General features: G+C 50.4%; 2 protein-coding genes across 3 annotated transcripts in view; one reads left to right on the plus strand and one right to left on the minus strand.

The window, feature by feature from the left end:
- NFRKB (nuclear factor related to kappaB binding protein) overlaps positions 1–4,042 on the plus strand; it is a 32,132-nt gene extending 28,090 nt beyond the window's left edge. The window contains 1 exon segment of the mRNA XM_032472542.1: positions 1–4,042. Within this exon segment, the coding sequence (XP_032328433.1) occupies positions 1–126 (126 nt within the window). The 3' untranslated portion in view covers positions 127–4,042.
- The window catches only part of TMEM45B (transmembrane protein 45B), a 26,380-nt gene continuing 15,942 nt past the window's right edge, over positions 3,759–14,196 (minus strand). Inside the window, exons 2-6 of one of the 2 annotated variants that reach the window (XM_032472538.1) lie at positions 9,218–9,414; positions 7,158–7,364; positions 6,172–6,356; positions 5,540–5,685; positions 3,759–4,525 (exon numbers count right to left, since the gene is read on the minus strand). In XM_032472538.1, the coding sequence (XP_032328429.1) occupies positions 4,414–4,525; positions 5,540–5,685; positions 6,172–6,356; positions 7,158–7,364; positions 9,218–9,398 (831 nt within the window). In that variant the 5' untranslated portion in view covers positions 9,399–9,414 and the 3' untranslated portion in view covers positions 3,759–4,413. Of the gene's footprint in view, positions 4,526–5,539; positions 5,686–6,171; positions 6,357–7,157; positions 7,365–9,217; positions 10,014–14,196 lie in introns of those variants that run through there. The other variant, XM_006181717.3, reaches the window with a different exon arrangement.

Below are 14,196 nucleotides of genomic sequence, written 5' to 3' on the forward strand. Positions count from 1 at the left end.
GTGCGCATCCAGACGGTCCCTGCGTCCCACCTCCAGCCAGGAACGGCTTCTGGTTCCTCCAAAGCAGTCTCCACCGTCGTCGTGACCACAGCTCCGTCTCCGAAACAGGCACCTGATCAGCAGTGATTCTGAGCGAGGAAGGCGGCCACCGTGGACGCCATGCCCGGTCGGCCTCTCGGGCCGGGAGGCGGGAGTGGGCAGCCGCAGTGTCCCCTGAGCGTGTCCGTCTGAGGCAGGCCCGCGGTGGGGCGGGGCGGCGCGAGGGTTGCCGGGGTCCCGCGCGGTCTGTTCTGTCTGGCCCAGGAGGGGCTTCTCCGTGGGGCTGCGTGAGCTCGTGGTGGTCACACAGCCGGGCACTCTGCTGGGAGCTCGGCGCCAAGGCAGGCGGAAGGGCGCGAGGAGTGTGGGCGGCGGATGAGTCCCGCCCTGTGCTGGGCTTGTGCCTCTCAGCGTCTGCTCTTCCCTGTGACTGGTGTCTGGGTAGGAGTTTTGTGTCTGGATGTTTTCATGTAACTTATTTTTTACAGACCCTGTTGTACATGTTTATTGAGTAGAAACTTGGGCTTCAGCTTGGCACCCCGACCCCACCCCAACCGATTACTTACTCTTTTGACCAGAAGGAGAGAAGATCAAGGTGCTTAGTAAGTTGGTGGCTGACTTGATGACTCACGGTAACTGGGGGCAGGAAGAGGGGAAAGGAACGAAGGACGTGGACGGCGTGTGTCCCTGAAGCGCAATGAGTTGGCGCGATCTTACAGGCAAGGTGTCAGGATCTTGATGGTGGTCGGGACCTGCGCCTGCTGGCTCTGCCCTCGTCAGGCCCGCTCACGCGCAGGTCCAGGGCCAGTGGACAGAGCGGGCGGAAGCCCGCAGGGACTGCTCACAGGGAGGCTGCAGCACAAGCTTCGCTGCGGTTTGGAGACAATACGTTTTGCTTTGTTCCAGAGCTAAAGTCAACAAACCGTTCCCCTGGGGCTGGCTACCTGCTTTTTTTGTAAATAAAGTTTTATTGGAACACAGCCCATGCCCATTCATTTATGAGTATCTATGGCTGCTTTCGGTTAGAAGGCAGACCTGAGTAGTTGTCATAGAGACTGTGGCCTCAAGCCTGAAATTTTTCTTCTGTGACTGTTAAGTGACACTCTGCTCCAGAGTGGAGGCGGCAGGAGAGGAGTGGTGTGGCCACGAGGTAGACCTGGCCACGCAGGAGGCAGGTGTGGGGGTACAGTTACGTGATCCCGGCTCCTCCACACTTCTCAGGCTCCATCAAGCTATAGGCAGAGCTCAGAACGGTATTTTAAAATGTAATTAAAAGCACTGATTGTCGATAATAATCAACGCCTCTTTTGTGTTGGAGCAGGTGTTGGATGGTAAAGCTTTTCTGCAGTGACATGGCTTTCCTGCTCTCCTGAAAGTGTCCAGATTAAAAACGTGTTTCTAAGCCATGGAAACTTAGCGATGATCTTTAATGGGGTCTGGCTGAAAAAGTGGAGCTAGAGGGTGAAGAATTAGAATGGCCTTGTTTAGAGGAGGGGAATCCTGGGTGGAAGGTGAGCGATTAGGCAAGTTGCAGACGTGCGGACAAGGTTAGAGTGGCCTGTTGGATACGCAGTGGTCTTACTGAAGTTTGATTCTTACAGCAGTTCTGTGAAATGGACATTATCCTCCCTGTTTTAACTGGGAAGGTGCGGGTCTGAGCTGAAGTTAAAGGGAACCAAGGTGTAAGTGCAGTCTTCTGGTTGTAAGTCAGGTGACCTGCTGCTACCTTCCAGTGGGAAGGATGGCTGTGGTGCGTCCTGGTGACATGGGACTGTCCAGAGCTGGGGGTGGTGAGGCTGGCTTACAGAGAGCAGAGGTGAATTGGCTGAGGTCGGATGGAGCTTTTGATGGGTAGTCGAGGTGGGTAAGATTGGTGGTGGGGAGAGGAGGAGAGTGCAGGGATGGAAGGAGGCTCGTCTTCCGCCTGAGGAGAGGGGCGGTGTCTGTGTTTTATGATAACTGGGGTGTTTGCATGGCGTTATTTCCTAGAGCCACAGTTCACGTGACAGTTCTGTGTGACGGTTTCCAAATGAGAAAAAGGTAGAAATTTGAGGGATCCTGTCTCTGGTATTTACTGCTGGTTAAAACAAACCCCTTCTGAATTTACTTAAGAAATGATTGCATAATTTGTTCAGCCTCAACCCTACCCCACACGTTTATTTGCTAAAGTCACCTGATTACCTGTCTCCTTGGTGCCCGCAGACATTTATTTACATCCTAGCAAACAGGTATGTTTCAGGACGCCAGTGTAGGATTGACGCCCAGGTAAGTGTGATCTGGTACTTCGTGCCCAGCCTGCCATTGGGTACCATGCAACAGTGCCCCCCCGTTGGAGCTGCTCAAATGACGTCACCGGCATTTGCATCAGTCATGGTGCCTTGGACGCAGACCTCAGGGTGCTTGTAGAGATGTGGTAGCTATCATGGGTGTTTTGAGGGAACAAGTCCAGAAGAACTTGGCTGAGAGGCTCGCAGGCTGGTAAGATTGCACAGACCGTGCTTCTGACGCTAGGTTTGGTGAGTGGCATTATGATGTGTTTGTGCTTTACTGCTGCAGCTGAGAATGTTTATATGGGCTGATCACTTCCATGAAGGTGTCTCAGACCCTGGCGTGGGAGGAGCAGCAAAACAGATTTTAATCCTTTGTATCTGATCTTCACACCTCAGTGCCCCACTCTGGAGAGCATGCTACATTTCCTTAAAGTTTCCCCCACCCCCACTTTTCAAGTTTAAAATGGAGACCTTGCTGTGAGAGTGAAACTGGGAATAGCTTCCTTCTTCCCACCTCTGGTCTTAAGGAAAGAGCATGTTTTATACCAGGTGCCAACAATAGAGTCTCCAGAACTTGCTGAGTGAAGGCTTGGGTCCCACTCAGCAGGCAAAGCAAAGTGGGTCCTGAAAGGGGACCCCCAGGCTCTCCTCATAATTCAGTCAGTGTTTTAACCCCTGAGATGTGCCTTCAGCTCTGGGGTGGTGGCGGTCCGTGGGAGGTTGCCTTTCTTGCAAGTACAGCATTTCTTCTTCCCAAGAGCATGAGTGTTTCGCACAGATGGTCTGTGCCGCACTGGGTTGGGTGGCGGAGGGAGTGGCGAGAGGAGCTGGCTTTGAGTCCTCCCAAGGACTGGCTTGAGGGCTGAGCCGGTTCTCCGAAGTGCCTGGCGTACCTGCAGTGCAGGTGGTCGTGAGAATCACACGAGCTTCAGCGCGTTTCGGAGTCTGAGAGGTGCTGTGCGGGTGAGCGGCACTGCCGGTCCAGATGCCCTCTCCGCTGTGTCCCGACCCACCCCTGCCGGTTTCCGGGACTTGAACTCTCCGGGTTCCTTTGTGCTCTTGTTGTCTCCGTGCGTGCGGGCTTCTGGGCCTGGGGTGTGCTTTTCCTGTAGGGCAGACTCCCCGTTTCTCCCTGCTCATCTCCCACGGCCGTTGTCCTTACGCGTGAGGGCACCAGTCACCCTGCCCGAGGCTGCTTGTACCTCTCCCTTTAGACCGAATCCTTGCTGGACACGTATTTCGTTAATCCGTACGACCATTTCAGTACTGGTACAAAGCAGATGTTTAATAAATATTTGTTGAAAGAAGTTTAAAAAAGAAAGAACAGATCCAGAACCAAGATTCGAGTATCAAGACTTTGTATTACTCATTCAAGATTCACGTCCTTCACAGGGTTCTTATCCTTTGCTTTCAGCTAAATTCAGGGCGTTCCATAACGTGACGCTTTTCTCTCTACCTCATTACAGGGATTTCCTCTTAGGAAATCCTATTAGGGTACTTCTGAGGAGTCAGACCATCTGAGTTCCAGCTCTCAGCTGGGCCACTAACTAGCTTCCTGATTAAAAAAAATCACCTTTGGCCCAAGTTTGTTATTTATTGGCAGTGAGTGGTACTGCACGACTGGAATGTTACGATTATTTTGAAGATGTTTAACAAGTAATATTTAAAACACCAAAGCGTATGAATTATTTTACTTCAAAAAATACATACTGGAATTAAATGTCTAAAATAAACTCTGTCAGTCATTTACTTTCTGAAAGTACTTGATTTCTGGAGAGGAAAAGGGCTAAATTATTAAAAGCAGTAAGTTCTGCTGGATTCATACCCTGAAATCATCCAGAAGGTCACTTCCTGTTCAGAAACTTTCAGGGTCCGATTTCTCTTCACACTGAGATGCAGTTAAAGGCTTGCTTCAGTTTTCTTTACAAAGGATACCACACCAACCAGATTTTAGTCGGTTAGATGAGGAGGTGCAAATATACAGACCCAGAGAGGACCACAGTGAGGACTGAAGTGGAGGAGGTGAGCCACACGGTTGACCGCCAGCTGAGGGCGTGCAGGGGACACATCCATCCTCCACTGGCCGATGGGTGACCGGCCACCTCTAGTCCTCATCCGAGCCACCCAGGAGGGCTGTCTGGTAGGTGTGATCTGACTTCAGCTTCTGAATCCCAATGATTTCTCTTTCTCCGTGTCTCTTGACTCGTGTCAGAAAGCTGTAACAGAAACAGTGAGAGCAACTGAGGGTAGCCCCCAGGTCCCCACATTCCCTCGGCTGAGGATGCAGGGGGCCTCTGCTGGTGCTTAAAGCATTCTCTCTCTCTGTTTATCAAATACTGTGATTACTTGTCCACATGCCTGACTTCCCAGACAGTATTCTTTGGTGGATAAAAGAACTCATGATCGGTATTATTTAATGGTTAGTGTCGTAACTGAGATTAAGCTCAGGTCTCTTGTCCGCGGTTTGTTTCACAGACCAGGCAGTGGACCAAAAGGAAACCATGAGCTCGCTTCCCTTCTGTTTGGTCCCCGTGGAACTCCTTCTGGGTGAAGTGTCTGCCTTGAGTAGGGAAGTCAGGGACTAGGAGGGAGCAGGGGGCGGCTCTGATGACACAGAGCTCAGCGAACCAGGGCTGAGAGCCTGGAACGCGGTTGCAGTCTCGAGCTCTGCGTTTGCTCCCTGGGCCACCCTGATCCCATGCTTCAGTCTTTCCAAGCCTTGTTTTCCCCATCTCTACACATCACGTGCACGCTTCATCAGGTGAGCGTCACGTGGGGTAATTTAATACGCATCACGTGCTGACCGCATCGCGGGGACACGGTCGGTGCCTGGGAATCACTGTTTGCTCTGGTAAGCCCTGGGAGCGCTCGGAGAGTGCTTGCTGCCCCGGTGTTTATCTGCTGACCGCATGTCTGTGAGAAGTCAGGCAAACCAAGAAATGGTGGGATGGGCTCGGAATGAACCAGGGACAGCAGGCACTGCGATCCAGGACCAATGCCTATTCAGAGTTTCTCCCATCACACCGCTGTGACCAGACAGGCCCTTTAACTTCTCAAGCCCTGGCACCCTTGTTTGCAGGCGTAGAGTACCTTGCACAGGACTTGGCGCTCACTGAGAGGTGGAAGTTAGCACTGCTTGGTTGTGAAAGGCAGGTCAGTGGAGGTAACAGTGATGCAGTGCAGTGCATTTCAGGGCAGGGGGCTGGTTAGGAGGATGACCTTGGACGTACCAGTGAACAAGTGAGTAGCTGATGGCCACTGTGCAGAGGGCGGCCAGGTAGTGCCAGCTGAAGCACATGGTGATGAACATGATGTTGTTGTGGTCACTCTGGTCCCATTCGGGTCCTCCGAAAGGCGGAAACAGCACGAACCCGATCTGGTGGGTGATGCAGAGCAGCCGCCTTGTCATCCGTGGGGGCCAAGACACCCCTGGCCCCCTGTGGCTGCCCGAGTTGTCAGCAGCTCCCCACCACCTCACCCCCATACCCTGTTAGTATCAGAAGGCCTCTTTGCACAGGAAATGTTTCTAAGTTAATCCCGAGTTTAGTGTAGCCTTACTTAAAACAGTATCAGAGCCCTTGTCTATTGTGAAGTTTAGCAAGTGGAGCCTGTAAGTGGCGTCCGTCCCTCCCCTGGGGAGAGCAGACGGGGCGGTCCCCTGCCTGCTGGCGGCGCGTGCTCCGGAGGCACAGCGCCAGCAGCAGGATGTTAATGGGAGAAGCCATGCAGGTCAGGGGTGGGCACAGGCAGGGCAGCGGCTTCTGACCCCTCCGCATGGCACCTAGTGCTGCGTCTCCTGGACACGCTCGGTGAGGCTGTTTCATCCATGTACAGGGTGAGAGGCATGGTTGGGGGTAATTACCTGCCAGAACCAGGTGCCCTGAAGGATAGCGAGGCTGGTTCGGAAGAGTTCCAGCACAATGTTGTCCCGAAGGATCACTTCCAAGGCGATGCTGAGAGCCCCTCCAAATACTGCGTACAGCAGGAGGGAGTGGATGTGCTGGTCCAGCGGCGGCCGGTTGTGGACGTGGTAGTAGAAGAGAAAGCCTGCAGCGCAAGGACGGCCGTCAGCCCCCATTTCCACCCAGAGGACTCATCCCTGCTTTAGCCTCGTTAGGACACGTCTGTCTCCAAGTTAGATTTTCCACCCCTAAGGAATCACTTTATGTAACACTGGAGCAGCAGACTGATGCAGTTAAATCATTGCATGAGCGTGTGCCTCGTGTGAGAGCAGGTGTGAGCAGCGAAGGATGCGTCTTATATCTCTTTACAGAATCCGTGGCAGGTTCTGTGGGATGGGCTGGTGAGACACGTTGCTGATGTGTGACAGTTTTCGTGTGTGTGTACTTTCAGTTTAGTCTTATCCTCATTTCAACCTTTTTTCACCGCTTCCTGAGGTACAGATGTAAATAAGGTGGTTGGAGTACAGAATGCTCCTTTTAACCTAGCTAACATGAGTTACACTGGGAGGTCTGTCCTAGCTGCCGGGCGGGCTTCCTGGGACATGTGACGGAGTCCAGACAGTCATACCCAGGGTGTGGTGGGGGCAGTCTCTCCCTTAACCAGGTGGGCACCCCCAGTCTCCTGTGAGGGGCGAGGCGTTTGTGCGCTGTCAGCCGGAGCTCGGGCTAAAAGCCTCGTGCTTTCATGTGCTGCTTTAGGGGATGTGTCGTCTGAACCATCCACAGCATAGGACCGGGTCCTGTGCAGGTTTCTGATGCTCAAGGATTGGGGTTTTCTGGGGAAGGTTATTAAATTAGTGGTATTTCTGGTGGTTTGTCCTCCGATCCCTCTCAGCACAGCTTGGCAGTCTCCGTTTCCATTTCTCCATCCAGACCACCCAGTTACCTTCATTGAACACCGCCACAGCCATGACCAGCCTGTCCAGCCCCACGGGGGTGTGGGCGCTGAGGTAGGTGAGCATGTCCGCGACTCCCGAGGCAGCGAAGAACAGGTACATGGTGCTGTGCTGCCAGTTCATCAGCTTCACCCAGTGGCTCTCCTGGGACAGGTGGAGGTGGGGCCCATCTGGAACAAACTGCTCTGCCAGGACCCCTGCAGGGAGACGGGGGTGCAGGTTGGGGGAAGAGCAGCTCCAGGACAAGCAGCCAAGTACCCCAAGTCATGCGTGGGGGGCTGCGGTTCCGGGGACCTGCTTTGCTGCCTCAGATGCAGCCATTTCGGTGTAAAATAAGTGTTTGCTGGGGAACCTGTAGGGCCGTGTTGCCTTTGTTGTGGTTCCTTTAGGGGAGAAGCGGGGGTAGGAGCAGCGATAGAAACGCAGCCACTTGGGTCCCCGGGATGTTTGTCCAGCAGCTGAGATGACAGAAGGACACTGTCACTTAAGTGAGAGTTTGGGTGATACGTCCACCTGTGGGTTCCCCCGCCAAGTGAGCCCTGAAAGATCTGGAAGGAAGCAACTCGGTTTAAAATGAAAGGACCCCAGTGAGACACACTGGTGGTGGACAGACCCTTGCTCCCAGGTGTGTTCGCTTCCTACGAGCTTGGAGGTGGGGGTCCTTCCCACTGCGCCGGGTCTCCCAGACGCCGGGAGAACAGGGCTGTTACCCCGGTGTTTCTGGCCTCACTGAAGCTCAGGACACAGGCGCAGCAGAGCCACGGGGCCTTGCTCACTTCTTACTCCTTCTACCTTCATCACCTCTTTTGGAAGCAGGAGGCTGGCCTTTCATCAGGTGCCTAAAGTGTTCTTGGAGCCTAGAATAAATTCTCTGTGATGACACTCTGGACCCTATTTCCCAAACCGGTCTCTTCCTGAATTCACGTGTCAAGGCTGTACGTGTTGGTGGAGATGTCCCAGTGACAGGCAAGTAGGAGTTGTCCGAGAGCGGGGACTGCCTGGCTCCCCGGCTGCATCCCCGACACTGAGACGGCGAGCTCCAGGCACGCAGTAGGAGCCCAGGAGATAATTGTTGGATGAGTAGTATTTCCACCCGGCAGAGAGGTCTAATACTATTTTCCTAGCTTTATTGAGGCCAGCCCAGTGCTGTCCTTACCATGTAAGTCACTTGGGCCCTATCACGTCTCAGCTTCAGAGAGAGAACCGGGTGCCCGGTGAATGGGAAGGTGCGGTGGACTCTGCTCACTCCAAGAGGAGCCACTGCCCTTGCTTTAGTTCCTCAGTGGGACTGTGGGCCACAGGGGACAGGTGGCCAGATGCCACTGCAGGCTGAGATCCCTCACTGCCCGCGTGATGGGCTGCTGGCACTGCTTGTTCCCTGAGGGCCACCAGTGGGGTGGAGAGGCCGACTGGTGACAGTGGAAGGGGGTGGGCTTTGTTGGAATGGGGCTCAGCGAAGGAGAAACCCTTGGACTGACCCTCTGCTCAGTGGCCTTTTTCACCCTCACACCGCCTCTTGCCAGCCTCCAGCATGAATTCCCCATCTCTGAGTGCCTGCGTGTGGGTGTGGGGGACGTGCTGTGAGGGGGTGTTAACTACGACTGCAATTCTGGTGGAGGGACAACTGGGGGGAGAAAGGTGTTTTTCCTAAAACTAAGCTCCATTTAGTACTTACAATTCGTGCATGAGTTTAAGCTGATTTGTTCTCTTTTTTTTTTCTATTTTTGTTTTATCTTTTTCATAAAGTATGTCTTCTGTTCATACAACTTATGTCATGTTCCTACAAATTATACCTACATCCTTCTGTGGTAAAGGATGCAGTTTATTTGGTAGTTTCTCACAGTGTACTGTGATGTCGGGTGCTAGTAACTGTCATTGGTACACAGCTCGGTACACAGTAGATGCTGTGATAAAATACTTAGTACTTAACTGAACATCCATGTTCTATTATTCCTGCCAGTGGGGACATCCATTTCACAGGATCCAGAAAATGAATTACAGGCTCTGGGTATGACAGGGAGATGCCCTGGGCCAGATCAACCATCCTTACCAATGACCGAAAATAAAGTTCTGATTGCAGCTTCAGTGATCTCCAGACGCTGATAGTAATGAGTCAGTTGGCTGCTTTTCCCCTTTCGGTGAAAGTACTTCAGCGGGTACTTCACTGACCACCACAGTCCAACTATCAAGAAGAAGCTCCCCGGGAGAGCGTGGCCCTTGAAGTTTGCCATCACGGTCCAAGGACACCTAAACAATAAGGAGACAATTGTTAGGTGGCTGAATGGAGGAAAAAACATGTGGATATTTCGGCAGGAAACACAATACATGACTGACAATTCCAAGTTGTAAGTCGTATTAAGAAGGAGCTCCTCATTCTCATTGAATAAGCCTGTGTTACGTCTTTGGAATCTTGTCTGCTAAGTGAGTTACAAGCCCAAGAACCACTGGCCCCGAAGCCTTAAAATCGTGGGTAAAATAGATGAGAAAAGGAGGATGGGTGAATATTTCATGATCTTAGGGTGGAAAGCCTTCCTAAACGTAAGGAGGGAACTAGAAAGGAAAAACCGTCACCTGTATGAGCATTTTACATATCAAACACGTCAGAAGGCGAACAGTTTGGGGAAAACGTTTGCAGTAGCTGTGATGAGCGGATAGTCCATTGAAGAGCCTTTACAAATGAGTAAGAAAATGACCACAGAAGAATGGGCGAAGCATGAGCCGTGCAATTCACAAAATAACAAACTGATGATAAACTTCACTTTAAAGATACGCAAATGAAAGCACTACTATATTTCATCTAATCTGAAGAATTAAGAGTTTTGGTGCCGCCCTCTAAGTGTAAATGAACACGGTCATTCAAACTTGGTAAAATGAGAGCCTGCCGTTCAGCCCGAGGTGCGTGCGGAGAGGGGAGCCTCAGCCCTTCCGTGACTCACTCCTCTGGTTTTCCCTGTTAAATTCCCAGTTGGTCTGCTGCTCACCCAGCTGGTCCTGTGACCTCAGGCTCACAAACAGGGCGTGTCCTTGCTCAGTCCTGAGTGCTCGGTCCATGCTAGTCCGGAAAGCCAAGGATTTCCAACTCCCCATCACCGCCCTGAACTGTGTCTGTTTCCTGGGAGCAGAGCAAGTGCCACCTTACATAAAAGTCATTGACTGAGTGAGGGGGACCCTGTTAGGGTGCTGCTGAAAAGGTCGTGGTTTCCCACCATTCTTACCTGAAGTTCTGATAGTTTCTCAAGAATAAATGCTTCTGTTGAGGATTTAGTGGAACTACTCTGTAATATCACTGCCTTGGTCCCCTTTTGTGTGGCAGGTGACCTGCAGGGCTTTGAACTGACACTCCCCTCCTGTGAGCGTGCCCTGGACACAGCTGCAGAGTCCCAGGTGAATGTGATAAACAGTCTCCACGTCCCAGGCCTTCCCCCCTTGGATAAGACCCCTGCAAAGCTTACCAAAACCCTGCTCTTTCTGGTTTGAATTGCCCAATCTGGCTTACCCGGGAACCCTAAAGCACTCCATCTGTGGACCCTGATAAAGGCTTGAATACCCGGTCCTGCCTGTTTCTCTGCTGGCACCCTGCCTTGACCTCCCCGCGTGGCCCTCGAGGCATGCTCTGTACTTCTCCAGGACCTGTAAGTAGTGAACTCAGTTTCAGCTCTCTTGTGGGCTTTGGTTGAACTGAGGCTCACCATCCAGCACCCAGCATTCCAAGATACTATTTTATAAGTGTTAGTTTAACAGTCACCACAGCTTCCCAACTTGTTGACCTTTGGTCAGTTTCCAGTTCCCTGAAGTGGTTGGTTTGGATAATGTTGCCTGGTTTTACACTTATTTAGGAGGCGGGGTGTGTATGTGCTTTGTTTCTTTACAGAAGGAACTGCATCTCTTCATGCTGTCATAACTGGAAGAACCTCTTCTCTCTCTTTTTTTTTTTTTAACCCTCTACTGATCAACGTTTAACGAATCTCCAGTTTCGTTTAATGTTTAACACAGGTCCCTTTCTAAAGATCAAGCCTGTTACACGCCTTTGTTTTCCTGGCCAGAAGTGCGGGAAAACCAGCTCTGCAAACCCTCCCTGCCCCTCCCCATTTTTCTGAGAGGCAGAACCCAAACAGAGGCAGAGTCCCTTGTCTGCTTCTGTGGCGTCCACACCATTTGTCAAGCCTCACCCTTCCCTTTCACCTGGTTTAAAGTTCACACCAGTGGATACCAGGGCCTGCAGTACATTTGGAGAAGCTACTACTGCAAGGTTGAGTACCTTGATTTGATGGAGGAGAGGAGCAAGGAGGTAGATCTCTTCCATTAACAAATTAATAGATTAGGTTTATTAGGTTAGCTACATTATAGAGCATGTAAAGAGGATGAGTCCAGTTTTAATGAGAAGGAAGGCAGTAACTTAAACAGGATGATAAAAATTTAGACCTTTAATAATTTGGATAGCGCCATTCAAATAGAAAGGAAAAAGCAAATGTTTAAGGGATGAGCTCCCTTGAATACACAGAAAGGTGTAGCCTTTATGCTATAAAATATTTCAATCTAAGGAAAACCCACAGGTAGGAAAACATTAGAAAGTGCTTCCACAAAGACAAATTCCCTCATTATTAATACTTTTACTCTTTTGATATCACATGAGATAGGATGGGAGTGTGAAGGGATGGTTAATCGTTTTGAGAGGTAGTAACTTTGAGTTAAAGCTAGAAACCAGGAAGGCTAGAGGTCTGGGCTACTTTTCATTTCATGTCTAGAAAGATCACTGGGAAAGGAACGTCGTTTGAGTAAGGTTTCGCCTGCTTTCCTTTTACTCCTGGTTTTAAGCCATTTCCCCCAATCTACATTCCCTCTTTTTCATTTAAGGTATTCAAGGTGGAAGACAGGTGTCAAGAAGAGAAGAAGGCCGAGTGGGGAGCGAGGGAAGGACGTACCCGGGAGCGGTGGGGAGAAGTGCAGAGGAGAGGAGAAGCGCAGTTAATGCCATTTGCTGGTGGTTTCAAATAAAACTTGCCCTGATGGCTTTTCTCAGTAAATCTGACGTTTCCCCTATTTCAGACAGGGCGAGTAGGAGTAGTGAAGGAACGGGTGTGTGTGGACGGGCGAGAGGATCAGAAAAAGAAGCAAGAAAAGTGAATTTTGTTTTCTTCCTCAAGTGCTTAGGCTTTACAACCTCCAAGACGAGCAGAACCGAGGCCTTGGCATTCACAGCAGGGGAAGGATTAAAACCAGTTTTCCTGAATTTGTGACGACAGGATACAAATACATAGACTACCAGCTGTCACAGCCTGGGCCTCTGCTTAGCTCCATTTGCGCCTTTTATGCTTCCTGTGTTCACCACGGGGTTGCCTTCACCATGGAGTGTTGTGGCACCGTTAACAGAAATGAACTAGCGCTGTTACAACCCGCTGTTCTGTAAGGTTTTCCACGAGGTGGTGTTGGGGGAGACAGGCAAGATGGAAAAGACCACTTGTAATACGACCTCATTTTGTGCAGCAGTGATAACGTCCCTTAATGCTGCTCATTTCTGGCTCTGTCTTCTAGACATGGTATGGTTGCACTTTTTGGTCCCCTGGTAGTTGGACGGCATCTTGTGAGTCTTGAGTAGAGGTGACGTGTTACTTCTGGGCTGAGACACGTAATTGCCAGTTCAAGACCCCAGAACACGAGCCTCTCCCTCATCACTATCCGTATTCATCACGGTAGTTTCTCTGACAGCCTAGATCCCAGAGTGGGGAGACATGGAGCCGAGCCCCAAACCCACCACGGTGAACACATGGCATGAGAAGTCAACAGGATGTGCCACTCAGCTTTGTGGGCTGTTTTTTATCAGCATAACCTAACCGGTTCTGAATCAAACAGCTATATACCAGGTTAACACGTTACAAGTGGGACACAGGCTTTTGTAGGTTTTTTTTTTTTTTTTTTTTTTAAGTATTGAAAAGTGATTAAATCCAAGGAAGAAGTAGTTGTGGTACCATAGGAACAGCAGAAATTGTACCCAAAATGTGCCGAGGGCAGTTTTGGCAAATTCTCTCTGGAGCTGCCCTGACTCCCCACTTCCCTACCTGACATCAGATAGATGCATTTTCTCTTTTGAAATGGTGCGTGAGTTCTTCCACCCCCAGGCTGTGGCCCTGCCTTGAAGACATCGTTAGAATTCAGGTGGCCAGCGGCCTGTCATGTTGCAGGGCTAAGCGCAGGTCCATTGCTCGAGTGCAGCAGTTCTCAGTGGGGGACCATTTGGAGATATTTTTGGTTGTCACAGTGGGGGTGAGGGGTGGTGGTGTTACCGGCATCCAGTAGGAAGAGCCCAGCAGTGCTGTGGAACATCTGATGTTCAGGACAGTCCCTCTCAGCACAGGATTCTGCAGCCCCAAATCTCCTAGTGCTGAGACTGACACCCTGCTCTTCTGAGCCAGCTTCCTGGTTTTCTTTTTCTATAGGAAACAGAAAACAGGCTGCCTGCCTTTCTTTGTTATTCATATCGGTGCTCTCCTCCCTTGAAAACTCTGTGGATTATAAGCCTCCTTCCCTAGCAGATTTTTCCTTGCTGTCCATACCCTTAAAAAAAAAAACAAAAACCCTGCTTTATCAAAATATTAATTCATATACCATATAGTTTACCTAAAGTGTAAAATTCAGTGGTTCTTGTAATCATCACCACAGTCGATTTCATAACATTTTCATCACCCCCAAGAGAAACCTCTTACTGATCAGTTACTCCTCCATTTCCCCCAATCCTCCTCTGGCCCCCCAGCCCTAGGCAGCCACTAATCTACTTTACATTGCTATAAATTTGCCTATTCTGGACATTTCATATAAATTGAATCATAAATAAGTGGTCTTCTGTGCTGGCCTCTTAGCATCATGTTTTCAAGTTTCATCCATGTTGTAGCATGTATCACTACTTCATTCCTTTTTATTGCTGAGTAATATTCCATTGTATGGATATATCACATTTTGTTTATCCATTCACCTGTTGATGGACAATTGGGTTGTTAAGAATAATGATGCTATGAACATGTGTGTACATATTTT

The sequence above is a fragment of the Camelus ferus genome, chromosome 33, assembly GCF_009834535.1.
Source record: "Camelus ferus isolate YT-003-E chromosome 33, BCGSAC_Cfer_1.0, whole genome shotgun sequence".
Classification (NCBI taxonomy): Eukaryota; Metazoa; Chordata; class Mammalia; order Artiodactyla; family Camelidae; genus Camelus; species Camelus ferus.